The sequence below is a fragment of the Dasypus novemcinctus genome, chromosome 12, assembly GCF_030445035.2.
Source record: "Dasypus novemcinctus isolate mDasNov1 chromosome 12, mDasNov1.1.hap2, whole genome shotgun sequence".
Lineage (NCBI taxonomy): Eukaryota > Metazoa > Chordata > Mammalia > Cingulata > Dasypodidae > Dasypus > Dasypus novemcinctus.
Genome location: NC_080684.1, coordinates 6,711,890 through 6,733,695, shown reverse-complemented (window position 1 = coordinate 6,733,695; position 21,806 = coordinate 6,711,890). Strand labels below are relative to the sequence as shown.

General features: G+C 40.0%; 1 protein-coding gene across 1 annotated transcript in view; it reads left to right on the top strand.

Moving 5' to 3' along the window:
• Nucleotides 1–21,806, top strand: part of CPNE8 (copine 8) — a 210,902-nt gene that overhangs the window by 19,440 nt on the left and 169,656 nt on the right. Inside the window, exons 2-3 of the mRNA XM_058307782.1 lie at nucleotides 18,581–18,621; nucleotides 20,844–20,890. Coding sequence (XP_058163765.1) covers nucleotides 18,581–18,621; nucleotides 20,844–20,890 — 88 coding nt within the window. The remainder of the gene's footprint in view (nucleotides 1–18,580; nucleotides 18,622–20,843; nucleotides 20,891–21,806) is intronic.

Genomic DNA, 21,806 nt, shown 5'->3' with positions numbered 1-21,806 from the left:
AAATAATATGTTGATCTTAAGCTTTGTAGCATAATTGTGGGAAATGTGGAATACACTAAAAGGCAGAGCACTATGTCAGAGCTAGAAAGACCTGGATTTAAGCAGCAGCTCCATATAGTTTATTATAAACGCTGAGAGTTTGGATCAGTTAGTTAATCTCTGTCCCTTGATTTATAAATGGTGATGGAAATTCCTTCTCATGCAGTTGTTATGAGGATTATAAGAGATAATATTGACGAAGTGTTTAAAAAGTTCCTGTCATTTAGCAAGGAATTTTTATTTGTCTACTAGTGTTCTATGAAATAGTTGAACAGCAGTGGACAGTATTCATTCATCTCTTTAAATAAAATCTCTGTAATCCTTAGAATCATGCTATCTGCTCATTGTAAAAAACAAGTGAACAAACTGAAAGCTCTGAAGGAGAAAGTGCACATCGTCCCTCGTCCCCCACCCAGTGTTAAGTCATACCAACCATACATCTCTCTGTGCATTTTTTCAGATAGGTAAGGCACATTTCCTTAATTACCATGTTACAATGACTTAGGCAGACAGAAGTCCTCTCCTTCCCCCTCCCATACTTTCCCACATTAACAACATCCTTCAGTTGTACATTTGTTACGATTGACGAACACATATTGGAGCACTGCCGCTAAGCATGGAGTATAGTTTACATTATAGTTTACACTCTGTCCCGTACAATTTTGTAAGTTATAACAAAATATATAATGTATCCCTCATTGCATCGTTATTCAGGACAGTTCTAATGTTCTGAAAATGCCCCCAAATTACACCTATTTTCCCCCCTCTCTCCCCTCAGAACCTCTGGTGGCCACTGCCTCCACATCAATGATAAAAGTTCTTCCATTGCTAAAATCACAATACGTCTATGGTAGAGTAACAGTAAATTTCCTCTAGTCCATTGTTCATTCCCCATCCTGGGAATTCTAGGATGATGATGCTTACTCCACCTCTAATTGAGAAGGGCTTAGATCCCATGGGATGGATGGATGGAACTATCTTGCTTGCAGTTGTAGACTCTCTGTTCCTTGGGATGGTCGTTGTCCATCCTCATCTCCTTGTTAAGTTGTCCTGGGTGAGTCCGATGAACTGGAGAACAGGTGTTACAATGCTGTTGGGATTCAGGGCTCAACTGGCATGTGGAAAGCCCAAAGATTTCAATCTCTTGGATGATAGGTTCAAATAAAGGACAGAAGAGCCATGTTTAGGGAAACCACAGCTGAGTCCAACTCTGTCCCACTGGGGAACATAAATTCCAAAGTAGGGCCCACTGGCAGGGCACCAAGCTCCTGAGCTGTCAGCCCTGCCTATAGGGTCTACATGTCTCCAGGACCCTCAGGAGTGCTGCTGTTTGAGGCACTGTTTCCTGTGGCAGTCAACGAGACCCTGCTGAGACGTGCTTAAGTGTACCCTCTGGAGTGACCTCCCGGCTCACATTAGAATCTCTAGCCATCCAGGTCTCCAACACAAGCTCTGTCCTCTCTTGGGAAGAGTCCTCTCAGAGACTTTTGTTGTACTTTGCTGCCATCAGACACCAGTTGGGGCCAGGAATAAATCATGGGGGTTCCATTTTCATTTTCAGGAGGTCTTTCGGCACCTTTGAATTTCATGGCTGTAAATGGGCACGGAGGAGCAGTATTATCCCCCAGCCGTGTCTGCCCACACATGGTTCTGCTCCCTGACCCTCCCGTTACCTTGTCTAGGGGTAACCTTCTGCTGGCTGCTGTTCTGAGTGCTTTGTACACTCTCAACTAATCCATGTTAGCCTATGTCCCCGTACAACTTTAGGAAGTAGATACTGGTATCTCCTTTTCAGATGGAGAAACGGAGGCATACTGAGTTTTAGGACACCCAGCTGGTAAGCTGTGGAGCTGGTGGTTCCTACGTCCATTCCTGGAACCCCTGTTTTATGCTGCCTCTTCAGTATTAGATTACTGTTTAATTGGTTCGTGACATACATGATTGAAATCTAATGTGTTTAACCAGTTTTCATTTCATGGATATTAACGTTTTCCCACGTTTTCTTAATTATAAGCAACAGGGAGAGGAATATAATTTTGTTTACATCTGTTTTACTTCTATGCTTGATATCCTGGACTAAATTTCCAGAAAATACACTGGCATATCAAAAGGAATACACGTTTTCCATTTCGATAAATATTTTTAAACTCTGGGAAATGTAACAAAATAGACTCCTCCCTGGTTTCGTGAGCGTGTCAGTTTCTCCACAGATTCTCCAGTATTGCTAAAGTGAGTATCAGTATCTTTCAAGCTGTGCGAGCCTCCTCCTTCAGGACACTGATGGATATCACCCTGAACGTACGTGTCACGTGCTCACGGGGCCCTCGGAGAGCCCCCCCCTTCCTTGCGCCCTCTCTGGGCCTTTGCTCTGGCTGTGCCAGGAGCACTCTGCAGCCTGACGGTCACCTGCAGGCCTGCTTTCATTCACTTCTCCATTCACATGTCCTCCAGGGAGGGGCCTACACTGGAGAGGCCTTGGACGCAGTCTTTCACTTCACTTGGTTTTATGTCTTCCCGGCATTGAACAGTCATGGAAGTATCGTCTAGCTGCCTGAGGATTTCGTCTCTCCTTTCTCGTGTAAGCTCGTTGGATCGGGGTTCTGCCTGTCATGCACTGATCTATCCTTAGTGCCCACAACAGCACGGCCTGCGGTCGATACTCAGTCACTGTGCATTGCAAGAACAAATACTTTTGAATGAATGTGATCTTTCTCCTTGATCACAGTTGGTATGCCAGGGACAGGAACTGAATTCAGTGGGGAAAAAAATCATCGTGATACCCGATTGCTTTGGTGGTGGCACCCTGTCACGCGTGTCAGATTCATGAAATGGGCTGATTGTGATGGAGTTACTAATGAAAAAAGGATGACAGTCTCTTTTTGGGTGCCAGAATTATAAAGAGTAAGGCCGAAGAAATCTAGGCATCTGTATTTTTCACCATATGCACCAGAGAAGTAGAGGAAGCAATTCAGGGGGAGAAAAAGAGGATTGAGAGTTACTAGGTGCACACAGAGAAACAGAGGCTTGCTGTTACTGCCCCTGTTTTAGTTTCTCCCTGGAGGGTCTGGTATGTTCCTGAATCTAGGCTCCATAAAACAAGTCTGAATTTTTAAAATAAATGTCCCTCTTTCCTGCCACTGAGAACTAAATGAGCCCTGACATATATAGGTAATATTTACCTATATCTCAGGAGACTATCGTATTAATGTTTATTTTGTTTGCATGTCATTGCTTATCACTATGGATGAACTTCATTTAACATGTTCAATGCCCAACTCCATAGTCACCTCTTTAGCCCGTTTTTCCTTGCTTATATTTTTTTCTCATTAATTTTAGGAATGTTTTGTATATTTATAGATTTAACCTTTTATCTATCATCTATATAACAAATATTGCATTTTAACTTTGATTATTGTGTCATTTTCCACACAGAAGTTTAAAATGCATTCATCATCAAATCAATTATTCTCTTATCCTGGCTCTGTGTAAAGCAAAACTATTATCCATGCCAAAAATAGCATTTTATATTATCTCCCAGTCTTTTCTAATTGGTTTTTGTTAGTGTTATTTTGTCTATAGTTTACTTTTTTAGCAGAGGCGGTTTCATATAGATATGGGTGTTAGAGTATAGAATTTAATCTGGAATACAGTTAAATTTGAATTATTTCAGTCAAGACTACTTCTGAATGTGATGAGGTAGCATTTGAAGTTGTATCAGGATTCCACACCCCGGTTATGGAGGTTGTTTTTTTTTTTTTAAGATTTATTTATTTATTTCTCTCCCCTTCCCACCCTCCGCCCCCGAGTTTTCTGTTCTCTGTGTCCATTTGCTGTGTTCTTCTGTGTCCGCTTCTATCCTTATCAGTGGCACGGGGATCTGTGTTTCTTTTTGTTGCATCATCTTGTTGTGTCAGCTCTCCGTGTGTGTGGCACCATTCCTGGGCAGGCTGCACTTTCTTTTGCGCTGGGTGGCTCTCCTTACGGGGCACACTCCTTGCACGTGGGGCTCCTCTACGCGGGGGGCACCCCTGCCTGGCACAGCACTCCTTGCGCGCATCAGCACTGTACACAGGCCAGCTGCACACGGGTCAAGGAGGCCCGGGGTTTGAACCGCGGACCTCCCATGTGGTAGGCGGGTGCCCTATCCACTGGGCCAAGTCTGCTTCCCTGGAGGGTTTTGTAATTACTGTTTTTATGTTAGAAATGACTTTTCTTTTATTGGCAAAATTTGTGATGATCAGGTATGTGGACTGACCACTTGACACTAATGTCCAGAATAGTCAAACCTATGGAGACAGAAGGTAGATTGATTTGGGAGTGGGGAAGGGACAGCGGGTGACTGTTGACAGGGTTTCTTTTAGGGGCAATGATATATTCTAAACTTAGGTAGTGGTGGTGGTTGTACAATCCTGTGACTATACAAAACCCACTGAATTGTATATTTTAAAATGGTGAATTTCATAGTATGTGAACTATATCTCAATAAAGCTGTTATTTTAAAAAAAGATATGTGGCTTGGTTAGGAATATTGCACAAGGGAACAGGACCTATGTAGCCCGTGAATCCTGTTAGGCTGTTTGGAGTGGTGCTCCAGGCTTACAAAATCCTGGGAACAGAGTGCTTAGATTCTCTGATTAGTCTGGTGAAAAGGGTTGGTCTCGCTTGCACCAAAATTCTGGCACACCTGCCTTCGGGTGCTGTCAGCGGAGCAAGATGGAAAGAGCTGGCTTTTGGAATTGTGTGACTGTTTTGGGCCCTGCTTGCTAATTATGCTTCTTGGGGCAGAATTTGCTCTGAGATTCCTTTCTTGGTAACATACCACCTCAGAGTGAAGTTGTGGTGAAAGAGGGCTGCATAGACGTACTTCAGCAAACTAAGGCAACAGATAACTACAAAATGTCCCAGTTGGCCAAAGCAGGTAATACCAGTGGGAACATTGGAAAACTATTGTCTATTTATTTATCATGCCTCCCATCACTTTACTCGGTTATTTTAATGTAAAAGCTTTCCTTGGTTAATTCTCTTGTTTTTCTTTGTAGGTACAAAAATAAATCTACAAGAAACGATTGGATTTTTTCTTTCCAATATGGTTGTTTCTTATTTTCCTTTTATATATTAGTTCCTAGAGGCTTCCAATTGTGATGTTATTTGTAGGTCATTTGCTTTTGCTCTCATTAATGTAGGCAGTCAATATAAGTGACTACCAAATAAAAATTAACAACAGAAATCTATTCCCTCACAGTTCTGGAGGCCACAGCCTGAAATCTGTTTCACGGGGCAGAATTCACGGCGTTGACGGAGAGCCTTTCCTCCTCCTGGCGCCCCCAGAGATGACGAGAATTCGCCCCTTCCAGCTCGCGGCGGTCAGCCTCCCTGGCCTGAGGCCGCGGGGCTCTGACTTGAAGGCCAGCCTCTTCCAGTCTTCCTCTGTACCTTTGTGCACCGCCTTCTCCGCGTGTCACATCTCCCCTCTGTCCCTCCTCTCAGGATCGGTGTTTTGGCATTTGGGGCCCACATCGGTAATTCAGGATCATCTTCCCATCTCACGATCCTTATGTCTGAAAAGACCCTTATTCCAAACAAGGTGGCCTCTACAGTACCAGGGACTAGGACATGGTGTATTTGGAGTTGGGGTGCGTAATTCCACCTGCTGTAGAAACCATTCGTAGATGGCAGATAGAGGAGTCGCCAGATTTGTAGGAAAGAGAAAGAGTTTAGGTCTGGACAAGAGCTGTAAGGTTTTAAGGCAGAGGCACATCCTGCCCTGTCTCTTTATACCTGACCACGTTTGGTCATGTGAGGGTTACGTTTCTCTTCTCCAGCTGAACTCAGGTATTTTGTTCATACCTTTTTTCCGAAAGCTTATATCACTTTGAATTAACCTTACATTACTTCAAACCAGTGGGTACTTCTTTTTATGTCAGTTCCGGCAAACCAGAGCTCTAAGGTGTCAGATTCTGATAAAGCCTGGGCTTCCTTTTAAGTATTTTCCAAGAATATCAATCACAGTGGAATGCCTCAGGGTGAAAATTAAAATTTTCACCTTTAATTATCTTTTCCCCACCTTTCTTTTAGTATCCAAACCGGATTCACCCATGAGAAGGTTGAAAATGTATTTTTTTTAACTGACATTTTCCACTCAATATTACTAATAAATAAATATTTTAAACAAGGTTCAGCAAAAACTGAACTAGAGCTTATTTTATTTTATCCCCAGCTTCTGTGCATTATTACCTGTCATTTTTGATAATGTTTTACCTGTATGTGCTGTCTGTAAAAGGATGCTATTGAGCTGAATTTTTAAAGTCTAAGTGCACAACATCAGATTTGAAAATTATTCGTGCTTTCTTGGAAGCCAGATAATCTTTTTAAGTACTTTTCAATGACCCTATCCTTCAGAATTACTTGATATTTTAGATTCTAGCAGTCTTTGGCTTTTCAGTAAGTTTCAGTTTCAAAATACTTGAATTTTTATTTTCCAAAGCTTTACATTTTGCTCATGCACAGTGTTTCTCCTTGCCATACAAATTATAGTTTGGGGGAAAATAATTTTCCTTTACTTTGTATGCTAAGTATATACAGATAATGTTTTCGATGGATAATATTTAAAAAGTGAACCAGAGAGAATTAAGTATTCCATTCAAATCAATGCTAATGATTTGGTAAGTTTCTTTTTAGGTGTTCATAGTAAAGTTTTGATTTCCTTGTCTTTTAGGCAAAAAAAAAGAAAAAAATCTCTGAAAACCACTTGGTGTATATTTGCATGTAAAAATAGATATATACCATGAGCATCCTAATTCCAGTTCTTAAGACAACATAATGTCCAAAGTGAGAGCCCTGGGCATGGTCCAGTGGCATGGGGCTTGTGTACAATCCTAGACATTCTTAGTTTTTTCTTTTTTCTTTTTTTTCAGTTAATGGATTACTTATTAGGGCAAAGGCCCCCGAGTGTTACCTTCCTCTTCTACTCTGCTTTCCATAATAAAACACCTCACCATAGCCAAAGTAAAGAAAGGTGATGCTTTTGAGTGTAAACTAAAACCATTCCTTCATTCAGCCGGACAAGGTTGAGCTCTTGCCAACCTGTGGTAGACTCTGTGGCTGCCTAAGAAATAAATTTAAGACCTTGAGGGCTGTCAGTGGTCCTGAGATGACAGTGAGTAATAGGTAAATAAAAGGCCTTCCCCGTTTCCTAAGTTTTAATGAAACCCAAAATCGCTTGACTTATTGAGAGAGGACAATTTGCTTAAGAGATTGTATGATATAGAGGTGATCCTCTCTGTGTACACATGGAAAATATATGCTGGGCAATGTTTGTAAAATGATAAAACATTGTTTGACTCTATTTATAAACTATTTTTGTTCCTGTGGAAAATTAAATAGAATAATTCCATTCAGGTGTAGCAGGTGTGTCTCTTTATGTGTTCTTTAAGCTCTGCTGGCCACCAGTGGCAGTGTTTTCTTGGAACAATATATTATGTATTAAATTAGCATTTTAACATCACAAATGGCAAAATTGTCTTTACTCTGATACCATTAATCTTGAAATTCAGGTGCATACCAAGCTGGTTTTCTTTGCCAAATTGCATTTCTGGTAGGTTAATGATATTTGGTTCATTTTTGAAAAACAACAACAACAAAAAAACCTGTACGTTCCTTTATTGGAGCAAGTTTCCTGACCAATATACAGTGTTGTATTTACGGAACATAGAGGCCTGTTCAGAAAAATTACATACTATCCATCCAACAGGTTTTGTTACTCTTTGCCTCCTGATGGAAGAGTTCCATTTATAAAGTTTTATTCATCAAAAGCTTTGAATTTGACCAGGCTGGCCATTAATTCGTCTCTGAAAACCTAAGTGGCATTGACTTTTAGCTGCTATATTTTACAACGTTAGAAGCTAATGCATTAGGTAGCGGACCAAGCAGAGTCCATCATCCTACCCACATTCACACTGATGAGTCTCATTTACTGTACTCATTACTGTACTTGAACACAAAATAATCCTAACCTGAGTTTCCCACCAACACAAACTCCCTGCTGTGAGAGGCTGTCTTTCTTGGTCACATTTTAGTGCTGTGAGGACATGCCAGCACTTGCCCCATGTGGAACTTGGCATTAATTAGAGCAGCAGGTCTGGCTGCTGGTAGTGGCAGGCACTATTTTCATTATTACATCTGGGGAATAAGGACCCATTTAAAAAATGCCAACTAGAGGTTAAAAAAGAAGGGTACAACCCTCAAAGAACTGAGTTTTGAGCAATCTTCTATCCCCAATGATTTTCAGAAATTCATGGCAAATTATACCCACAGTATTTCCAAGCTATGGAGACATTATTACTACATTGACTCAAATTCTTTTACTCTACCCGCATAGATAGAGGTCGTCCTGCATGTACAAAAATCCCAAGATAGGTAGAGTGACACAGTTTGACGATGAAGAAGTCAAACTTGGAATAAGTTGAATAAGTCAAACTCGGAAATTTTGGAAGTATATCTCTTCTGAGAGAATAACATCAAATCCTTTGTGTACACAGTTAGTTTACTTATTTATTTTTTATTTTTTAATTTATTGAAGTATATCACTCATACATAAACAATAAGTGTATAATAATAGTTGTGAACTTACAAAACAAACTTATGTAACATCATACAGGATTCTCATAACTCATCCTACCACCAATAACTTGCATTGCTGTTAAACCTTTTTAACTAATGATGAAAGAACATTGTCAAAGTATTACTACTAAACAAAGTATTTTCCCCCAACCAATCCTATTATTATCTTTATATCATTTATATATGAACATACATAACCAATTAAGTGTATAGTAAAAGTTGTGAACTTACAAAGCAAACATGCATAACATCATACAGGAGTCCCATACATCAACCCTCCACCAACACCTTGCATTGTCATGAGACATTTGTTACAAATTATGAAAGAATATTGTCAAAATCTTACTACTAGTCATACTCCTTATCTTTTATTTGGTGTGTTTTTCCCCCAACCCACTCTATTTTTTTAAAAATATATTTTTTATGACAGTTGTAAATTTATGAAACAATCATGCACATGTGCAGAATTCCCAAAAAACACCCCTCCATCAACATACCACAATGTGGTGTGTCATGCTGTTTTTACCACTGTAGCTAGATCTAAAGTCTGGAGATGAGGGTTCACTTTTCCTTTTCATGATGTTTCTGGCTATTCAGGAATCCTTACCCTTCCAAATAAATTTGATAATCGTGTTTTCAATTTTTCCTTTAATGCTGCTGGAATTTTTATTGGGATTGTATTAAATCTGTATATCAGTCTGAGTAGAATTGACATCTTTTAGTCTTTCAATCCATGAGCATGGAATGTTCTTCCAGTTATTTAGGGCTTTTTTGATTTGTTTTAACATTGAGTTGCAGTTTTCTGAATACAAGTGCTTTACATCATTGGTTAAATTTATTCCTGACTATTTGAGTTTTATCTGTCATATTTTATTTTCACCCCTCTTTTGACACTTTTAGTTACTTTTATTAATATAAGCTTCATTTCTAGACTCTCTTCCAGGCCCCTCTCTCCTGTCTTGTCTTTTCAGGCTCTAGCACACCCTTTAGTATTTCCTGAAAATCTGGTCTCTTGCTTAGAAATTCTCTCAGCAGAGGTAATCACCGGACATTGTAAATCCTCACAGGGCCCACTTGATGGAATAGAGGAGAGTATGGGCCATGATGTGAACCAATGTATATGAGGTGCAGAGGTGCCCAAAGATGTACTTACCAAATCCAATGGATGTGTCATGATGATGGGAACGAGTGTTGTTGGGGGGGGGAGAGGGGGGGTGGGGTGGTGGGGTTGAATGGGACCTCACATATATATTTTTAATGTAATATTATTACAAAGTCAATAAAAAATAAAAAAATTAAAAAAAAAAAAAAAAAGAAATTCTCTCAGTTCCTGTTTATCTGTGACAATTCTAATTTACCCCTCATTTTTGAAAGACAGTCTTTCTGGATATAAGATTCTTGGCTGGAAGTTTTTCTCTTATAGTATCTTAAATATATCAGACTACTATCTTCTTGCCTTCGTGGTTTCTGGTGAGAATTCAGCACTTAATCTTATTGGATATAACTTAATGTTATGCATTGCTTTTTCTCTTGCTGCTCTCAGAATTCTCTCTTTGTCTTCGTCATTTGACACTCTGATGAGTATATGTCCTGGAGTTGGTCTATTTGGATTTTTTCGGATGGGAGTATGTTGTGCTTTTTGGACAGGGTTATCTATGTCCTTTAATAGGGTTGGGAAATTTTCTACCATTATTTCTTCAAATAGTCCTTCTGCCCCCTTTCCCTTCTCTTCTCCTTCTGGGACACCCATGACACGTATGTTTGCGTGCCTTTTACTGTCATTTATTTCCCTGAGAGCTTTTCAATTTTTTCCATTCTTTCCTTCATCTGTTCTTTTGTATGTTCACTTTCAGAGGCCATTTCTTCAAGCTCAGCAATCCTTTCTTCTGCCTCCTCAAATCTGCTATTATATGATTGCAGTGTTTTTTAAAATTTCATTTATTGCACCTTTCATTCCCATAAGATTTGCTATTTTTTCTGTGTGTGCTTTCAAATTCTTCTTTGTGCTCCTCCAATGTCTTTTTAATATCCTTAATCTCTTTAGCCATCGCATTGAATTTATTAAGGAGATTTGTTTGAACATCTATGATTAGTTTTCTCAACTCCTTTATGTCATCTGGAGGCTTATCTTGTTCTTTAACTGGGCCATAGCTTCCTGTTTCTTGGTGTGGATTGTAATTTTTTGTTGGTGTCTTCGCATCTGGCTTCCTAGAGTATTTATTCTGGGTGCAGTTTTTCTCTTTAGTTTAGGGTTTCCTATCCTTTCTCCCTTGCTGGTTGTGCAGTAGGAGCTAAGCATGTAGTTGGTGCTGGAAGCTGTGGAGGCTCAAGCTGCCCTCATTGCGCCTGGACCATTGAAGCTTCTTCCAACTTTCTCCTTTGCCAGGGGTAGGGACAGAGCCACAGCTATGTGGAATAATCCACGTGCAGGCCTAGACTGTAGTTGCCCAGAGAGACTGATGGAGCCTCACATCCCTTTCTCCCCTACCTGGGGCAGGGATGGAGCTGCAGGTGTGGGCAGCAATCTATGCAGTGCGGGTCCTAAGATGACCACAGTGGCCCTGGTAGACTTCTGATTTTCAGTCTGTGCCAGCCAAAGTTCCCTGCAGTTACCTGTACAGGCTGGTGCAGGGCTCCTCGGTGTCCTCCCTGCCAGAGGCAGGGCTGAAACTTAGGCAGGCTGCAGGCTGATCTGCGGGAAAGAAACTGGTTCCTGCCGACACTGAGAGTTTCAGTCAGCCCGGCTTCCCCTCAGGCTGGGGTGGAGTCAGGATGGCAGCTCCAGGCCTCTTTCTGACCTGAGTAAGTTCAAACTTTAGCTGTTCTTAGGGTTATACTCTAGCCAGCTGAATCCAACAATCTGTAGCCAAAATTGGCAGCCAACCGTCTTCTCCTCCCCTGTTTTTGGGAAATGGAGCTTCCAATTTCAGCCACAGAACAGCAACGGGGGCGGCTTGAGCCGCCAAAGTAGGATGATCACCGGCCTCCACAGCTTGGCCGGTAATTTCCCAGAGAGGCTGGCTCAGGTCCCTGTAGCTTCCTCCCTGCTGGCTGGTGGTGACACTGGGGCCTAGGCTGGAGCTGCAATGTGATCTGGAGGGAAAGAAGCCGGTCCCCGCCAGCACTGGGATCCTCAGTCCGCCCCGCTTCCCCTCGTGACAGGTGTGGAGTTAAGATGGCAGCTCCCGGCCTCTTTCTGACTTGGACAGGCTCAAACCTTAGCTGTTCTCAGGATCGTACTGCAGCCCACTGAATTTCCTCATCAGTAGCTGGAGTTGGTGCCCAACCGTCTCTTCCTCTCCCGTTTTGGGAAGTGGAGCTTCCAGTTCCAGCCGCGGAACAGCTCCCGAGGCGGCTTGTGCCTCCAGTGGAGGATGGGCACCGGCCTCCGGGGTGTGGAGCCTCTACTTACGAGTCTTCTCAGCAGACGGGCATCTCCTCCTTCCACTCCTTCAAGGATGGTGCAGGATGCTCTCCTGGCCTCCTGGAGCCCCCAGTCAGGTGCTTCAGCTAGCTCAGAGAGCTCTGGGTGTTTGCTAACTGCCCTGTGCAGGAGCTGACTCTAGGAGCACCTTACTCCACCACCATCTTGCTGGTTCTCCCCATTTAGTTTTATTTTAACAAAATAACTGGTACACTTTTAATGTTTAAAACTGATGACTTTTCAAAAGAAAATTTAAAAATAAAAAGGAATGAAATTACAATGGAGAATGCCAACTCCACGTAAGAGCCTACAGGTTCTGCTGATTCTCCTGAGTGGTAGGGCTTAAGTCACCTTCTGGAGAGAATTTTATTTTAGACGGGTCTTCTTAAACTGCAGGGATGTCCATTAGACATCACAAACTTGCCAAAGGAGAAGCTTGTTTCAGAGAGCCCGCTTAACCCGCCCAGACAGCCCATGCTCTTTGCTGACCTCCTGGAAGCCCATTTTTAAAGTTTTCGTTGTTTTTTGTTTTGTTTTTTTTAACTGTATTTGCTATATCAGTAATGAATATTATTTGTTAGCTTATTTCATTTATTAAGTAGGAAAAGGGTAGTAAGCATTCAGTCTGCAACCTTTGGGTTATGTCACAGATCACTTGTTACATGGAATAGATAATATATGTTCATTGTATACATGAAGAAGAGGCTTTTGTTTTCCACTAGTAAAGGCTTATAGAAAATAAATAGAAAAGTATATTCGAACACTTAAAATGATTCTTAATTCAATCTGTCTATTTGTTTAGATGATTTTAATTATGCATAGACAATAAAATTGTTTTTGCCTAATATACTTTTAAAAACAGTTGAGACAAAAGCTTACAATTATATGTTTTTTCTTTTTTTCAGTGTAGGTGACTTAGTTTGACTCCGATTGTAGGTTACTAGTCCTTCTTTCTATAACAAGCTATATGCCATCCAGTATTGCTGTTGAATTATTTCTAAGTTGTGTCTTTCCAGCAAAAGATGAGTCTTCTTGAAGTAAAAGAAGATCTTGTATCCTCAGTAGTGCCTACTTAGGCCGTGGACATAGAGTAATGGCTTGAAAAATACTTGGCAGAATTGCACAGATGTTTAAAGCGGGATACTGTTTTCCAGTTGGAGACAAGCCTGAGAAGTCACTTTTAAGTGGCTAGCTGGCTGCTTTGTGTGGGCCTTGGAATGCCAAAGGACAATAAAAACTGCAACAGGCAAGAAAACCGTAATATTCTGGTTGACACTCAGCACAGTGTCTGAACTAATGAGTATGTGGAAAGCCATTTTCCTGTTGAAAAATCAGAGCAGTCAGGGTTATCGGATGAACTCTGGCTGCTGACATCAAGGGAGGGTGGCTTGATACATCAGTCTCTGTTTTAAGGGAATAATATTCATGAGGATTGAAGAGTGAAAAGTGGGGTGGTGGGAGGGAGGGCTTTCTCCTGGATGGTCTTATAAAGAGGTTTCTATATTCCGGCTTATGTTCTCTTCTATTTTAGGCTTCGATGTAAAATATACCTTTTCACTCAACTCAGTATTTCTTCACACAGGGTCGGATTCAATTGGCTAGGCCTCAGCTTTAGTTATGTTATTCCTATCATACTCTTAAGTCCTTAGGCCAGGCATTTTAATTGGAATTTGAGACCAACGCATTGCTTGACAGTGTGGTCAATTTACAGATCATAGTTCTGATTAGGTTATTTTTCAGGTAACTTTTCTAACTCATCAATTGCTATCTTGCTTGCTTAGGCTGTACCTAGGTTTGCAGGGTAGAAAGGCACGTTCAGAATTTTTAACTTAGTGGAAATGTGCAATATCATGTTTAGAATTTGCTGCATGAACTTCTAGGCATCCTAGCTTAAGTAAATGACAATCCCATGGAGGAAAGAGTAGTTTTTCCATCTAAAAGCTGATGAGGTGTGTGTGTTCTTTTTTTAAGCACCTTGTATAGAAAACAAATGTATTTTTTGGTGAAGGAGTATGGTTCAGTTTGGCCTCCCACTTGTATTCTCTACCCTCATTCTGTAGGCATCATCCGTCTCTGTGCTAGTCAGTGAACAGGAATTTATTTCATTTTACACGCTCATGGCTCAACCACTAAACGTAATTGGACGCCTTCCACTTCTCCAGTACTTCTAGGAAAATAAGTTGTTTCTACTGGTCTTCTTTGGACAGTGATATTTTGCAAAAAACACAGGAATCATATTCAGAAGTATTGGTGCCTTTGGATTATCCTGTTTGCTCTTAGTCATTCCCTTTTAGCTTAGTTTCTTTATAAAACAACTTTCCCAATAATACATATCTCATTTTACTTAATGTGGATATGCTTGTTTCTAATAGAATATTGGAAAAATGAAAATCTTGCAGTCCTACTTAAGTCTACACTGGATGAATCATTTTAACAATCACTGGTCTTTTGAAGAAAATTTGTCATTTAAGAATATTTTTCATTTCCAAACTATTGTACTCATGTATATTTGGCTGAAGCAGTCTTTTGGGAATTGAGTCTAATCAGAGATAATTCTATTCCATTTTATTCCATTGACCAAGGTATATATGAAGTAATTGTCAAACATCAATTGGAAAGTTAAATTGCAAATTTCAGGGACTAAGTTACAAAGAAGGTTGATGGAGTTTTGTTTTTCATCATATAAACAATCCAAAGTACTTTTTAAACTTATTCTGAAATATTTCAAGTACGGGACAATTATAGAAATAACACAAACTCCATAAAGACAACACCAATATACCCTTATTGCCCCATATACCCAGATCTACCAATTTTAACTTTTTGCCACATTTGTGTCATTCTGTCTATTCATCTGTATGTTTATTTGTCTATCAGTCCATTTTCTGAACACTTGACAGTACATTGTATTTATCATGCTACTTAAACACGTAATACTGCCATGTACAGTTCTGAAGAACAAGAATATTCACTTATGTAACCACTTAAGTGCAACTATCAAGTTCAAGAAACTTAACATTGATATAAAACCTATCTGTGTATTCCAATTTTTTCATATGTTACAATAATGTTCGTCTGAGCCTTTTCTTCACTGTTGAAAGAATCCATCCAGGATCATGTATTGCCTTTAATTGCATTGTCTCTTTAGTTGCTCTTTCTTTCTGTTTTTAATTTTAGGAACATATACAACATATACATCCCCATCTCACAACCAATCTCAAGCATACCATTCAGTGGAATTACTCCTATTTACAATGTTGTGGTACCCTTACCACCTGCCATTATTCACACTTTCTTATCTCCATAATCATAATCCCTACATCCATTATGCATTAATTCCCTGTTCCCTTTACCCCTCTTTGGCAATTTGTACTATAAACACTTCTCAGCTATATAAGCTTGCATGTTCTCTGTTATTTTCTTTGTAGTTAAATCTTTAACAAACTTTTTGGCTTAGACACCAACTTATGTTCCTATACGCCTCTGTCTCCCACTTTGATGTAGTTCTTTTCACAAATTCCATGCTTATAAATTGAGTCCAGAACCATTGGCTTATCATTGCATTTTTTGCTCTTGCCTGTTTAGATCCTGTAGGAAGTAAAAAGTGGAGTTACAAATTAAAAATAGTAGTAGTATTTTCTATGTTACCCATGTCATTAGTTTTAGCAGAGATCTCTATTTCTTTATGTGGCTTCAGTCATTTGTGTAGTGTCCTTTCCTTTCCACCTACAGAATTCCGTCTAGCATTTCTCATAGGACAGTCTAGTGGTGATGAATTCCCCCAGCGTTTGCTTCTCTGGGAATGCCTTAGTTCTTCCCTCATTTTTGAAAGACAGCTTTACCAGATACAGAATTCTCGGTTGGCAGTTTTTCACACCCAGCTTTTTAAATATGTCATCCCACTGCCTTCCTGCTTCCATGGTTTCCAATGGACATCGGCACTTAATCTGATTGAGGCTTCCTTGTATATGACACGTTCCTTCTTTCTTGGGGCTTTTAGAATTTTCTCCTTATTTTTGGTTTTCAGCAGTTTGATAACAACATGCCATGATGCTGATCTATTTGGGTTTATCCTGTTTGGAGTTTGTTGAGCATCTTGGATGTATATGTTCATGTCCCTAGTTAAATCTGGAAAATTTACAGCCATTATTTCTTTGAGTGTTTTCCTGTCTTTGCAGACTGACCTGTGTTCTTCTTCAGGATTGATCTGTACACTGAGTTTGGAGAAGAGGCTCCAAGCCAAGTTGTAGGCCCACCTTGATCCTTTCTGCCCCTTACGTTAGACATGCTCCTGTAGCCCTAGAAATTCCATGTTTACAGGACACAGATGTCCCTCCTTCCCTATGAAGGTTTCCTCGTGGTCCCAGGTACTGCACTGTCTGTCCTACAACAGGCAGCCGCCATTAAACTGCTCGCCCACAGTGTTCTATAGGAGAGTTCTGAGCTGCCTCTACACGGGATCAGGTTCTGGGATGGAAAGTCCCTCACACCTCCACCAGACAGACTGGGTCAGCCGTGCATGCTCCCAGTGTGTGCACAGATGTTCCTTTGATCCCACTGGAACCACAGTGGTGCACAGGCTGGCTCCATGCTGAGCCTGGCTCCATGCTGAGCCAGTGAGAGCATCATGAGATCCTAATGCTTTTTTTTTTAAAGATTTATTTTATTTCTCTCCCCTTTCTCCCCCGCACCCCAGCTGTCCGCTCCCCATGTCCACCCACTGCGTGTTCTTTGTCGCGTCTGTTGTCCTCGGCAGCACGGGGGGAATCCGTGTTTCTCCCTGCTGCGTCATCCCGCTGTGTCAGTTCTCCGTACACGCAGTGCCACCCCTGGGCAGGCTGAACACTCCCTCGTGCTGGGTGGCTCGCCCTATGGGGCGCACTCTTTGCGCTTGAGGCTCCCTCACGTGGGGGCACCCCTGCGTGGCAGGGCACTCCTTGCGCGCATCAGCACTGCGCATGGGCCAGCTGCACACGGGTCAAGGAGGCCCGGGGTTTGAACCGCGGACCTCCCATGTGGTAGGCGGACGCCCTATCCACTGGGCCAAGTCTGCTTCCCTGAGATCCTAATGCTTAAGTTGCCTTTTCCTGATGTGGCACTTGTTCCCTTAATGCAGTCCTTTAACTGTTTTTCTGCAACTTTGAGACAGCCGTTCCTGCCAGTTCTTGTTGATTATTCAGAGCTTCCGTGGGAAGAAGGAGCCCTGAAGTCACCATCTTGACTGTGGGCAGACCCAAGATCCCCCAGCATTTTTGTTTGTTTTGTTTTGTGCTTTAACCTTACCATTTTGTGTTATGGCTCATAAGGCTGGAAGGAGCAAAGTGACCAGTAACATCCGTGATCAAGAATATTAATCTTTGCCTATGTCATTAGAAATCCATTATTTTATATTTGTGGCTGAAAAAACATAGGTTTTTATTTTTAGCTAAATAAGGCAGTGGAATCACATTATATTCTTTTAAATATGTGTATACAATAGTTTTTTGAGTCTCAGTCAAACTGTAGTAATTTGCATTGTCATCTTTCCTTGATTTTTATGAACTCTGAAAGAAAGAGTTACATTTTCTTCAAACACTTAATGAGGAAAAGCTGGAGCCAGAGGACTAGAGAATTTCCATTTAAGTGGAGAACTACATTTACAATTATAATGTCACAGTAATTCCTCAAATGGAAATGTTTTAATTTACTGTTTGCCAACCATTGCTGGAGTCTTGTTGTCTCCTCAGGGCACAGAAAAAAATATTTTAATTTGATCTCTGACTGGTGGTCTTTGAATCTGACTTAATTCCAAATATAAACTAGTCTATCTTCTTTTTAGGAATCTTTGAAAACATCATCTTATTTTATTTTCTATGTTGCATTGTTCTGTTGAATATGTTTTTATTTTAATGTGGAACGCTGGGAAGTGGACTTGGCCCAGTGGTTAGGGTGTCCGTCTACCACATGGGAGGTCTGCAGTGCAAACCCCGGGCCTCCTTGACCCATGTGGAGCTGGCCCTCGCACAGTGCTGATGCACGCAAGGAGTGCCCTGCCACGCAGGGGTGTCGCCCGCATAGGGGAGCCCCACGTGCAAGGAGTGTGCCCTGTAAGGAGAGCCGCCCAGCGTGAAAGAAAATGCAGCCTGCCCAGGAATGGCACCGCACACACGGAGAGCTGACACAGCAAGATGACACAACAAAAAGAAACACAGATTCCCCTGCTGTTGACAACAACAGAAGTGGACAAAAGAAGATGACGCAGCAAACAGACACAGAGAACAGACAACTGGGGTGGGGGGTGGGGGGGAAGGGGAGAGAAAAAAAAATCTAAAAAAAAATGTGGAAGGTCATGTTATGTGCTATCTGCAATGGAAGGCTGAACAAAGAAGAGCCCCCTGCTCGCCATACTCCAGTGGTGATCCATACAAATGTATACCCACAGACCTTTAGCAAATATTTATTTAAATAAATGCATGTTTGTCCTTATTACCATCTAAAATTTTCTCTTTTATTCAACAGAAATCTTCTGGACAGAGACACATTTTCAAAATCTGATCCAAGTAAGTATAGCTTGCTTTTTAAACAAAAATTTTTCAAAGAAGCTTTAGATTACTTTAAAAAAATGTTACATAAAAAATATAGGGGATTCCCATATGCCCCATCTTCTCCCCCTCCCCTGCTTTCCCACATTAACACATTAACAGCATACTTCATTAGTGTAACATTCGTTACAATTGAGGAACATGTATTGAAGCTTTGCTACTAACCATGGTCTGTAGTTTATATTATGGTTTACACTCGGTAAGTGTTCATTTTGTCACAGTGTGTTATCTCAGTGGGTGGAGACCCCCACAATAAACGAGAAAATCTTAAACTCCCATCCTGGGGAGTCCTGCTATGTTCTCAGTTAGAGGGACAAGAATCCCTCGAGAACATAGGCAGTGCCTAGTAAAAGGAAACATCAGTATGTCAAGCCCTCAGTATTATTGCAAGTAACTATGAATCTTATTCTTCAAAAATTGAAACTTAGTGGCTACCATAGGTTCCAAGGGGGAGGGGGAGGGAAGAATAGAATAGATGGAACACAGGGCATTCTTAGGGCATTGGAATTGTTCTGCACGATCTAGCAATAACAGATACAGGCCATTTTACATTTCATCAAAACCTATAAAAGTGTACAATCCAAAATATAAACCGTAATGTAAACCTTTGGCCATATTAGTAGCAATGCTTCAATATTTGTATATCAGTTGTATGAAATGTACCCTCTGCATGTAAAATGTTATTAATAGGGGAGAGTGTTGGGTATAGGGAATCCCCTATATTTTCTATGTGACTTTTCTGTAACTTAAAGCTTCTTTGAATAAAAAGTGAGAAAAATAAGACATTGGGGGAGTATACAGAAGAAAATGTCACTGTACATATAAGACAACAGATCCTACAGTGATGCAAGATGCAATGTCTAAAAATTTTTAAATTGTTTTATATTTTATTTGTTATTTTTAGAATTATTACAGCTTGCTTTTTTGAAGCTGCCTACTTATTTATCTTAAGTTGATTTTTGTAAGCATTGTATGAAATTCATTGTACTTGTTTAAATATTTGCTTTAAAGATGAGAAATCAAGAAAGGGGATGTACCCAAGCCTTGTGTGTTTATCTATCTGGGCAGAACGACAGATAAAGAGTTGTTTGAGAATAAGATGAAAATGCAGGGCACACCAATTTAGGACAGTTCACTTTGAAATTAAGATCTCATTTTATAGCCATATATAGAAAATACATATTACAGAAAAGTATAATGGGTCAAATTTCAATTAATTTAGTCAGAGAATAGGTTTTTTTTTTTTTAAATTAAAGCAGTATATAAAGATATACACAGCCAAATGAAATAGGAAACATCTTGCATTATATGCTGAATGGTTTGATTCCTAATTAGATATGTTGAAAATTGGAGAAAACCTGGAAGAATGAAAAGGCAGTTTGAGTTAGGAAACAGCAAACTAATTATATAAATCAATTAGTTTTCCAAATCTTATTAGTATTTGAAATTGATATTCAGCACTTCTCCATCTCTACAAAACAAATGTGGGAACAAATGTGGCTTAATTATAAGCCAAAGGTTAATGTCAGTGTGAGAGTTCCTGAAGCATTCATTGGCAAAAAAGGATCACAGTTTGTGGAGTATTAAAAACTTGTGGTGCTTGTAGGTAAATTATCAGCTTCTTTGACAAATGGGTGTGATTCTTTTTAATCTTTTCTCATATCCCTTCATCTCCTCTTGGGGGACTTGGATGGTAGACAGGATTTGTTACCTATATACAAATATTGTATGTGGGAGTTGCATATATTAAATGTAAGTAGAGTTTGATTTGCCCCAGGTTGTCTCTAGTATGATGGATCTGAGTGCTTTAGGAAAGTTAGGCAGAGCTTGCCAGAGGCCTAGTAACATATTGAAATACTTATATAGTAACAAACTGCAGTACTTAAATTTATGTTTATCTGGCATAGTGTAGATGAAGGTATTAGCAGGTGATTATTATATTTGTTACATGCCCAGCTCAGTGCACATTAAGGTCTCAAGGTCTGATATTGTTTGTTTTCTGTTTTTTTCATAATAAATCATTTGATGATTTATTAGCAGTTTTCTTGCAAGAGTAAGACTAGGAAGTAGTTGTTAATATTTTTGATGTTATAACTGTCGGACAGTTGAGGAAAAATCATATACATTTACATTGTATATTTATAATAGAAATTTATATCTTTGTTTTTCATCTTTCATAGTATGTGTCTTATATGTACAAGGAGTTGGAACTAAAGAATGGAGAGAGGTAAGATTTAAACATTTGAAAAAACTGGCACTGTGGAGGATGATGTGGTATAAGTTAAAACTTGATCAAGTTAATGCTTCTCGATGTTTAGTTACTTGAAGTCTTTTCCAACCCAAAGATTGAGTTTCTTTTTTTCATTTTATAAAGGTTATCTTTTTGTTTTGTTTTTAATAATCTTTAGTGTTTGCCTGATTTATGACATTACTGTGGAATATTCCAGCCCTGAAACTTGTATTTTTCCCTCAGTCAAGTGTAAATTTAATGTGTTGCAATCTATTTGACATGATTACTCATATAGTTTAGGTCTGTAGACTTAGTCTCACTTTTAGAGGTCAAGGGCTGACTTTCATAAAATACTACTTAAAAGAGTTTTAAATCTGGTACTTTATATCAAATATCACCTGTTTTTTGCAAGTTAGTAACTTATTTCTAAATAACCATTTCCTTATACACTGTTTAGTAAAGCAAAAGCAAGGAGATGGAATTACTCTGATTATTTTAATGATTTTTTTCCTAGAGTATTTCCATGTTTAAATGGAGAGGTGATCCTTGGGGGTGGAGGTGAGGGAGTATAAAAAAAAAAAGACATTTTTATCTGTCCATAGTTAGTTGCTCGTTATCTTAGGAAGTTAGTGTACTGTTTTATTGAGGTTACAGATAATGGCAAGATTCCCCTGTGGCCTGGTGAGACTCATGCTATTTCTTGCTTTGCAGCCAGCCATTTTACCACTGTGTCACCTTAGTGAGGGAGAGGGTAAGAAGGAATCATTGTAATTTTTCCCGATACTGTAGTGGGATGAGAACAGTTCAAATATTATCCCTACTGAAAACAGGTCATCAGTTAGTTTCTCATATGTAACTGCTTCTGCTTCTACCCGTTTCCAAGTGGTTGTCCCACAGTTACCTCAAACCTCAA